The sequence below is a fragment of the Suricata suricatta genome, chromosome 17, assembly GCF_006229205.1.
Source record: "Suricata suricatta isolate VVHF042 chromosome 17, meerkat_22Aug2017_6uvM2_HiC, whole genome shotgun sequence".
Taxonomy (NCBI): Eukaryota; Metazoa; Chordata; class Mammalia; order Carnivora; family Herpestidae; genus Suricata; species Suricata suricatta.
The window spans coordinates 56,047,143-56,056,127 of record NC_043716.1 but is presented as its reverse complement, the minus strand read 5'-3'; the positions used below and the strand labels follow the sequence as shown (position 1 = coordinate 56,056,127).

At 61.1% G+C, this 8,985-nt stretch overlaps 3 protein-coding genes across 5 annotated transcripts in view; all 3 read right to left on the bottom strand.

Annotated features, from left to right (window-relative positions):
• The window catches only part of SIRT7 (sirtuin 7), a 5,724-nt gene extending 5,628 nt beyond the window's left edge, over positions 1-96 (bottom strand). The window contains exon 1 of the mRNA XM_029927103.1: positions 7-96. Coding sequence (XP_029782963.1) covers positions 7-96 — 90 coding nt within the window. The remainder of the gene's footprint in view (positions 1-6) is intronic.
• Positions 97-4,295: 4,199 nt separating this feature from the next.
• Positions 4,296-8,672, bottom strand: MAFG (MAF bZIP transcription factor G). 3 transcript variants are annotated; one of them, XM_029928126.1, is made up of 3 exons: positions 7,968-8,672; positions 5,004-5,066; positions 4,296-4,912 (listed from the first exon to the last, which is right to left on the bottom strand). In XM_029928126.1, exons 2-3 carry the CDS (start codon positions 5,037-5,039, stop codon positions 4,460-4,462), a joined length of 489 nt encoding a protein of 162 aa, XP_029783986.1. In that variant the 5' UTR covers positions 5,040-5,066; positions 7,968-8,672; the 3' UTR covers positions 4,296-4,459. The 3 variants fall into 3 exon arrangements, with proteins under 3 accessions (XP_029783986.1, XP_029783984.1, XP_029783985.1); XM_029928124.1 differs by lacking the exon at positions 7,968-8,672 and adding an exon at positions 5,742-7,534; XM_029928125.1 differs by lacking the exon at positions 7,968-8,672 and adding an exon at positions 5,171-5,716.
• Positions 6,863-8,985, bottom strand: part of PYCR1 (pyrroline-5-carboxylate reductase 1) — an 8,114-nt gene continuing 5,991 nt past the window's right edge. The window contains exon 10 of the mRNA XM_029927102.1: positions 6,863-6,993. Within this exon, the coding sequence (XP_029782962.1) occupies positions 6,863-6,993 (131 nt within the window). The remainder of the gene's footprint in view (positions 6,994-8,985) is intronic.

Here is an 8,985-nt window from a genome sequence, read left to right as displayed (position 1 = left end):
CCTTGCGCTCCGAGCGGCTGGGACCCCCGGCTGCCATCTCTCCCGGGAGACCGGCGCTTCCGCTTCCGCCTCCCGGCAGGCCGCGCACGGGCGCATGCGCGCAAGGCCCGCCCCGCCCTTCCGGCCCCGCCCGCGCGGCGCGCAAAGGAAGCACCTGACAGTCTCTTTAAAAGGTGTTTATTGATCATATACAAAATAAAGAAAACCTTATATATCACAAACATACACTATGTACAGCAATAAATACCCGGGGTCCGGCCCAGTGCCGCCCCCCCTGGACAATAATTTAGCAATAAATACTGCACAGGGCGGGGTGAGCACTGAGGCCACGGCCCGCCCCAGGGAGGCCCCTCCTCACCTGGATCTTCCACAACCCCTGCCTGCCCCGGCAGGTCCCAGGGTACCACCACCTCCCCTGGTTTCAGCCCTAGGCAGGGCAGGCAGGGTCTGATCAACTCCACTTGGACCCAGCCTCTCAGCGCCAGGAGAGCACCAGAGCTGGACGCACTGGGCAGCCCTTGTCCTGTTGCCCTAAGATGCCAGGAGAAGGCTTTCTGTACCCACTCCTGTTTGGTTAAAGGCTTCAGGGAGTAGCAAATTGAGGGGATGGGGAGAAGGGAGGGGCTGGGATACAAGGGTGCTGGAGGGGCTGCCCCTCGCAGTCCATCGGGGCACACCCTCCTACACTCCAGCTCAGGCTCGCCAGACACCCAGGTACCAAGGCTGATGCTCCAGCGTGGGGTGCAAATGTGCGTGACCGGCCCAAAGGTATGGCACATGCACAAAACACACCGGCCAGAAGCAGGACAGGCCATCAGTCTCCAGGGCACACCCCTGCCTCTGCGTGTCCTCCACTCTCCCCACCTGCTCCAAAACCAGACAGCCAACAGGAAGGCAAAAACGCGCCAAAGAGAATTATTCAGTGGCTTTTGGGGGGAAAAAATCGTTACTGTTGGTTCCTTTCACCAAACCACAGCCTAAAAAAGTAACTTACAAGATCCCAGAGCGGAAATGGTGCTGCAGGCTGTGGCTTGGACTTCCCAGCTGTGAATGGGAACTTTAGCCAACTGGCCCCCCTCTGAAAGGTAGGCAACAGGGACAGGAGGGGGCTTGACCACCCATCCCAAAGCGGGCTGCTGCTGATCAGAGCTCTGGGCCCAGGAACCAACCAGAGAGGCTGCTGCTGTCAGTCAGTGTTGTGCACACAGACCCGAAGCGTGGAGCAAGAGCAGAAAAGCCTCCAGGGGAGACCTGGTCTCAAGCAGAAACCCACACACCACACGGCTGAGCAGCCGTGTCTTCTCGCCTGTACAAACGACAGTGCTGCCCTGAGTAGCAGCCAGGGCCATGGGGAGGTCTCCCTGGGGCCACACTCAGGGCAGGAGCTGACCTGTTCCCACAGGGTTCTCCTCTGAAATCTAAGTGTCCGTGTCGGGTTAGGGGAGGAATAGGGCGAGGGCAAGATGGGAAGGTACACATCACGGTTTACTTAGCGGACAAGTTTGGGAGGTTTGGCCTCAGCCAAAGCCCTCGAGTCGCTGTGTCAGGAAAGTCGAGGAGAAAGTAACACAACACCCTCACAGCAGGAAAACTGAATTAACAAGAATCAGAAAGACACCAACCGGTCACATATGGACACAGGATCTACTGTCAAGAAACCAAGGTGAAGGGGAAAGGGCAGAGGGCAGAGTGGCCCTGTGGGGCTGGCTTGATGGGAGCAGGATGTACTCCCAGACCCAAGGAACAGTTGCTCCAACTCCAAAAACTCTGAAGGAAAGCACGGTCTCAGTAATTCCAGAAGCTTCCTCTATTACCTAAACCAAGGACCTGCAATTTCTGTTCCACCTGTGCCCATCCTCCAACCCGCCTCCGGACTTCCAAACCCACCTCCTTTCTCTCCTCTCCAGGTCTCCAGCCTGGCAGATGGACAGCTACCTCCCGGCGAGGACAGAAGTGTCGGGACCATAAACAGACATGGAGAGCATGGACATGACCCTTCTCCCGGGATTCTCGTGATGAGATTCCAACTCACTGCGGCTACAACCAACATCCACAGCTTTCATCTAGACCCTAGGTAGACAAAGCCAGACAGCAAGGAGGGACAGGAAGCCACAAAGTATTGAGAGTCAACGGTCAAAATCTCCACTGCAGGCCGACCTGGGTACAACCGGGAATGACTTGAGTCTCTAGGGCCAAGGGAAGCCCATTAACACGACGGAAACTGACAGCATGCCCCTGCTCCGAGCCCTGGGCACACTGGGTCGGGCTCTGGGATGGAAATCCTGCCTGTAGCCCACGAGTTACACCTGCCAGGCCACTGGTCTTCTCTTCGCCAGCCCACACGTGTGCGCTTCACTGGGGTTCAGGGCCCCTGGAGATGCCAAGGCCCACGTGGCCAGAGACAGGGCAGTGGCCTCTTGAGAGCAGGCCTACGAGAACTTCCCAAGCCCGGTCTGGAAGACAGGCTGCCCCTGCCGAGGAGCCACGGGGAGATAGGCTCGGCCCCGGAGAGAATGACCCCTCGAGCTGACCGGCGCATCCCTGGAAGACACAGACCCCAGAGGGAGGCGAGAGAAGGCCCGGAGCCCAGAGCTGGAGCACGGTCAGGGCGAGGGGAGAGATAGGACCCGGGCCCTGACCCTGTAGCCCTTGTCTGGCATGGGCGGAGACCCCCCGCCCCCGCCCGCAGGCAGGGTGCAGGGGACGCCCCAGGGGAGGCCTCAAACCACCTGCTTTTGCCCGGGAAGCACCACGTACGGCACGGCAGCACTGCCGGGACACGTGGGCTCCCTGAGAGGCCCACGGGGAGCCCACAGGAACAAAGCTGGGGTCGGAGGCCGGAGCCCAAGCATGCTGACCAGAGGCCAGAAGGAAGACACCCGGGGGCCCCTAGTGACTCCTAGGTCCCTGCGAATCTGCAGCCCCTGGCCAGGGCGGTGGGCATGGAGGCAGGGGGCACCCTCTGCGATGGCCCCCAGCCTCCCCTACTCTGCCACCGGATCAGCCCAAGCCTAGGACACACATGCGAAGCCAAGGCTGTGCTGGGGTGGGAGTGGCAGAGCCCCGGATCTGCTCCTCTGGGGTCCCGGCTCCAAGGCAGAGCAGGGCTGGGCTGCTGGGCAGATTCCCCGGGGTTTTCCGGGAGCAGGAGTTGCCCGGTGCCCCAGTCTGGGCCCGGCAAGCTGGCGGAAGCAAAAACACAACCAAATCCAAAAAACAAACACAGGAATAACAGACACGAGAAGTGACACCCACAGGTCAAAGGTCACCAGAAGCACCAGCACGTGACGCTGCACAAGACCTCACCAGGCACGGACGACACCACGGCACCGGCAAGAGACGGAAGCAGGAAGGGCGAAGGAGTAAGTCACTTTCGGTACAATTGCAAAAGAGATAGCAAAGAAGGTGCCAGGATGCGCCTTGCGGTCGCCCACGGCTTGGCTTTTCTTTTTTTTTTCTTTTTTAAAACTAAGTTTTATAAATAACGTCTGATAACTCTGTGTATATAAAAACTAAACTCCAACAGCCACAAAGACTTGTCCATAAGTTTACAAGAAAGGAATTTTTTTGTTTTTTTTTTCTTTTGTTAAACTAGCAAAGTTTCTATGATACTTTCTTCCCTTTTCCATATATATGGTCAAATGTTCTTGCTTTTTTTTTTAAAAAGACAGTTTTATAAATACTCTGCAGCTCTTTTTTCTTTAGCTTTTAAACATATAATTTAATAACTTCGTAAAAGGAACTCCTCTCTTTTTAAATAAAGGGCCACGTAACCACACAGATAGGTCATGTAAACAGTGACACGGGACCCGTCGCAGGACACTGGACACACCCTTCACGAATGTTCACAACCAGTGATTTGGTCTTGTTCAGTGCAATGCGTCAGGCTTGAGCGCCGCGGGCCCTGGCCCAAAGCCACATTACGCCCGTCCCAGTGGCCAGAGCGCCCAGGCTGCTGCCCGGCCATCCAGGGCCCTCAGGGGCACCCTACTCGTGGGAGCAGAGCCCATCTACGCCTGCTGGCCGCACTGAGAGTGAGTCACAGCCCCCTGCCAGGCAGCAGCCGGCGGGGCCTGTGGGCCACCCGGGAGCGGAACGGACAGCAGCCTCCTGCCTCAGAGCCCTCCCCGCTCAGACACGCGAGCCCCCGAGAGCTCATTCGATCTTTCTGTTGCCACAGGGCCAACTCTGGATTCCAAGCCTGCACGGCCTTGGTACAAGGGGCCGAGGCAACCCCACATCACCGCCAAACTGACCAATCCCAACGTACAAAACACACGATGACAACCACGAGATCAAAGGGGCTCAGCCCGGCGCCCCAGGGGTGCAGGTTGTGCTTTGCAGGGAAGGGAGGAGGCAGGAGAGGAAGAGGAGGAGGGGAGAAAGAAGGGGACAGGGCTGCCAAACTCGCCATGCGCCTAATGGCCCCTTGCAGACCCGCCCGGGCAAGCGCGCGTCCCTACGATCGGGCGTCCGTCTTGGACTTTACTATCGTGATGACGCTGGTGGCAGCCACCTTGCCAGGGACGAGGGGCCCCAAGCCGGCCGCGAGGGGGCCCCGGGCCGGCGCCACGGGACTGCGGGCCACCGTCCTGGCGAAGTTCTGCAGGGCCTCGTACTTGGAGCGCAGCGCGTCGAGCTCCAGCTTCATGCTGGCGTTCTCGGAGGCCAGCTTCTCCACCTCCTGCTGCAGCTCCGCCTTCTGCTTCTCCAGCTCCTCCTTCTGGGTGACCCGCTTCACGCGGCAGCTGGCTGCGTAGCCGCGGTTCTTGAGCGTGCGCCGGCGCTGCTTCAGCTGGATGATCTCCTCCTTGGACAGGCCCCGCAGGTGCTGGTTCAGCTCCCGCACCGACATGGTCACCAGCTCCTCATCAGTCAGGCTGGTGCCATTCTCGCCTGGCTCCCGCTTCACCTGGGGGCAGGACAGAGCAGGAGCTCAAGGCCCAGCGGGACCGCCTGCCCCGAAGCCACCCCCTCCTCAGGAGTCCAGCCAGGTTGCTCACCTTCAAGGCCTTGTTTCCTTTATTGGGGGTCGTCATAACCCGGGGGGCACAGCACGAGGCACTCTGCGAGACAGGGAGCAGAGGTCAGGACCCTGGAGAACTCCCCCTTCCCTCCCCAGTCCACAGAGAGCCTGGGGAGAGGCCCCGCCCCCAGCCTCGCTTCTCACCTGACCATTCCCAAGACCTGGCCCCGAGGACCACCCTTTGGCAAGGCTGCTTGTTCCCTGATCCCTCGTCCCTAGAGAACGCAGTGCGTCTGACGCAGGAAAGGGGAACGGAGGGGCTGCTGGAAAGGCAGAGACCAGAAAAGGGGCTTGGGAAGAAAGGAGAGGGATGCAGGAGGGGCCAGCCTAGAAGGAAGCCGGGAGCTTTAAAAATAACCCCAGTGTGTGCCCCGGAGCGTGGCTGTTCCTGGCGAGTCACGCTGACTCAGCACATTGCGCCCGCTCCAGCTCCCTCACCGTCCTGGCCTGGCACTCCCCAAGGCTGCCAGCCAGCACAGCCCCAGGGAACCCACAGCCTGAGCTGAGCACTGCTGGCCCGGACAGGCCAGCCTGGCCAACGGCAGGTAGGGCCGGCGACCTTGCACGTGTGTCCTCTGGGGTCCCCCCTCCCACAGCCACCTCCCTTCAACTGGCCCTGCCCCCACCAAGGCTTAGGAGCCAGTGGGGACTCAGGCCAAGGGGAAGCTGCAGGAGAGTCCTGATTCTCCCAGACTTTTCACTCTAAAGAACTCACCTCTTTCCAGCATGGAGGGGACCCCCCCCCAGCCCTCCGGGTGGCAGGCCCTCCTGCGCGGGTCGGGTCGGACTCAGTCCACCCCCACTGCCGATGGGGCAACCTTCCTGTGGCTTCGGATTGCAGCATCGTGTGCCCCTGCCCCACCCCATCCTCAGTTTCATCAGAGTGCCTGCTTGGTCACCTGAGGGCCTTCCCAGCCCCCTCAGTTCCCTGCCTGGGGTCACTGCCCACAGCGCAGGGAACAAGAAGTGAGCTGGGGGGCCAGACTGAAGGGCCACCCTGGCACCCACTCAGATGCCCCTCCCACACTCTGCCCTCACTTTCTCCTTCTTGAAGTCCTGCCAAGGACATTTCTGTGCATCTAATCCTGGCAATTCTGGCTCAGCCAGCCCCCCACTCCACCCCCTTCACCCCCTGCTCTCCAGGTCAGGCTCAGAAAGAAGTACGTGGCTGCAGGACTAACACAGACCGCGGTCTCTTACCCACTGGGGAGACAGAGTCTGGGCTGGGAGGGATGTGGAGGTGCAGCCAGCTCCAGGGTGGAGCCCCCGCCTCACCCAACCTGGCCCCAGGAGGCGCCTCATCACAGCCAGGCCACTCTGGGCTCGGAGGCGGGCGTCCCAGGGCAGAGGATGGAGAAGATGGTCAGAGGATCCTCAGGTCCCCAAACCCACCCTGGAGGCCAGGCCCTCATGGCAGAGCCGGAGGGGCTCCCCTAGTCTTGAGTCTGAGTCGGGGTGCAGGGACACTGCCCTGGGCCCAGCCACTGCCAGCCCAAAGGAAAAGGCCCACCGCCAGCTTTTCCCACTCGCATCCTCCCTCCCCTCCGAATGCTGAGCACGCCGGTGACTTCCTGAAGAGATCACACAGAAAAGTGCCGAGCGTGGCGGCTGGGAGCTGAAATGTGCCTCCTCGACAGATTTCTCCCTCCGCAGAAGGCCTGAACTCAGCACAAGTGCAGCCGCTCGCCTCCCCACCAAAGGTGCAGCGGACGGGTGCGTGCGGCGGGGGAGGGGCGGGCCTCTGCAGAGCCCCGGCCTCGGTCCACCGGGGACGCACACAGATGTGACTGAGATGGCCTTTGGACATGGACGTCTTAGGGAGAGCTCAGGGCACCTCTAGTACCAGCCAGGGAGCAGCCCTGAGGCCGGACTGAGGAGAAGCTTCCTCTCCTCCTCGTCAGGGGCCGAACCGGAGCTGGGGCCCCGGTAATCCTTCCCGGCTCCACGCCCCCAACAGGCCGAGCCACCTGGGGGAGAAGGCACGGGCAGTCCCCAGGGCCTGAAACCACCAACGTACCCTGGGCCACCTATTCAGGCTGTGGACCGGCTGGGAAGGGAAAACAGGTTCCCAGAGCTCCACCCCTTTACCTGGGCCCAAACTCTAGGATGTGGGCACTGGGCAGGAGCCAAGACCGCCCGCCCCTGTTCCTTTTGGTGGACTGCAAACTCGAGTGGCCAAATGTCCCCAACAAGCATGGCCCCAACCTAGCCTGGCCTTACTCCCACTCTGCCCTTCGGAACCACCTCCTCCCAAATCCCTCAGCCACTGACTGAAAGCCATTCTGAAAAATGTTTCAAACTTCATTTCCACCTAAGCATAAAGAAATGACAAGACTTACAGAAATACTCCTTGAGGAATCTACATTTCCCTAAGGTAGGAAGAAATTCCAGCCAAAAGGTCAGCTGAAGTGTTACACATCTGGCATCTACAAGCCCAAGGCTAAGAGTGTGTGTGTGTGTGTGTGTGTGTGTGTGTGTGTGTGTTGGGGGCAGGGGGTATCCGTGTGTGTGTGTGTGTGTGTGTGTGTGTGTGTGTGTGTGTTGGGGGCAGGGGGTATCCCTGAAGACAAACCACAAGGTGGCCCGACCTAGCCATGAACTCCTAAGTTCAGCTCTGATCCAGACAAAACACCCTGGAGGCCAAGAACCACCAGTTAGGAAAGGTGGTCCAGGCCACACCACACCACCCTCAGGCTGTCCCCCCACAAGAGGCCCGACATCCATCAGGGCCATAATCTTTCCTAACACCTGCTCGACACTGTGCCCCAATCTCAAGTAGGACAGCTTTGGGGTGACTGGGGACCACATTCCTCCACTCTATGCCTTCCACACCAGCCCGCCTGCTGTGCCCCGAAGGCTAGGCACCCTCAAAGCCACCACCACCTGCAGCCTTGACCCAAACCCCAAGGCCAGGCCGTGCAGAGGGGCAGGGCCTGCTCACCAGACACCTCACTCCCCAGATGTCAAAGTCCTGCTGCTTCCTCTCATGGGCAGTTTCCTGGTACAGCTGCACCTGCTTGCCCCTGCCCTGTCCACTGCCCTCCAGGACTTGAGTAAAGGCACCCCTCTTTCTCCCACTCACTCCCTCTCTGGCCAGGGTGTATCCCTCTCTTCCCCGCCCAGGGGCTGCCCAGCCTAGCCAACCAGACCAGTCACAGGGAAAAGCCTGCTCCCAGCCTGGCAAGCACGGCCCCCCTAAGCTCCTCCCCTCCTCTCACTCAGAGAACTATTTCCCAGTTTGGGGAACTGTCCCAGAGCTGCTCGGGGACCAGCTGCCTGAGAAGAGAACGCCTGGGAGGGGAGGGGATGACAGGGATGGGCCGGCCGGGGGCTTCACATTCTGCCGCGGGCGGAAAACCTGCCCCGAGGCCCCTCCACCGTCTCCTCGCCCGCTCCTCCTTCAACTCGCATCCCAGCCGAGCCTGAGCCGGTGCCCCAGTCCCCGGGCCTGGCCCCTTCCCCGGTTTCCCTCCTACGCCTATCTCCCGGCCCCTTAGACCCCAGGCCCCTTGCTCAAATCCCCCCCAGACTTCAGAACGAGCATCGAGTGACCTCATGCTGATGACTCAGCAAGTCTCCCTCTGGGCTCTGGCACGCGTGTGACGGAGCGAAGCCGGCGCGAGCAGGGTCCTCCCGGCCCCGCCACGTGCCTTCCCCTCCCCCCGGCGCCCGAGGACCCCCGCGCCCGGGCAGGCGGACACAGACACCTGATGAATCAGCAGCTAGAGCCGGGGCCCAGAGGCTCTTCCGCGGAGCCCTGCGCGCCCCGCTCGACCCCACCCTTTCCTCCCGCCACCACGGCCGCCCCTCCCACCGGGACGCCCCGGGCTCTGCCGCGCGAGCCCCGCGTTACGCCCCGCCCCGCCCTCCTCCGGCCCCCGCGGCCCACCCCCGGCACCCCCGGCGCGAGGGCCGGGAGCTGCTTCTGAGCCGCGGGGAAATCGAGGCACGGGCCGCCA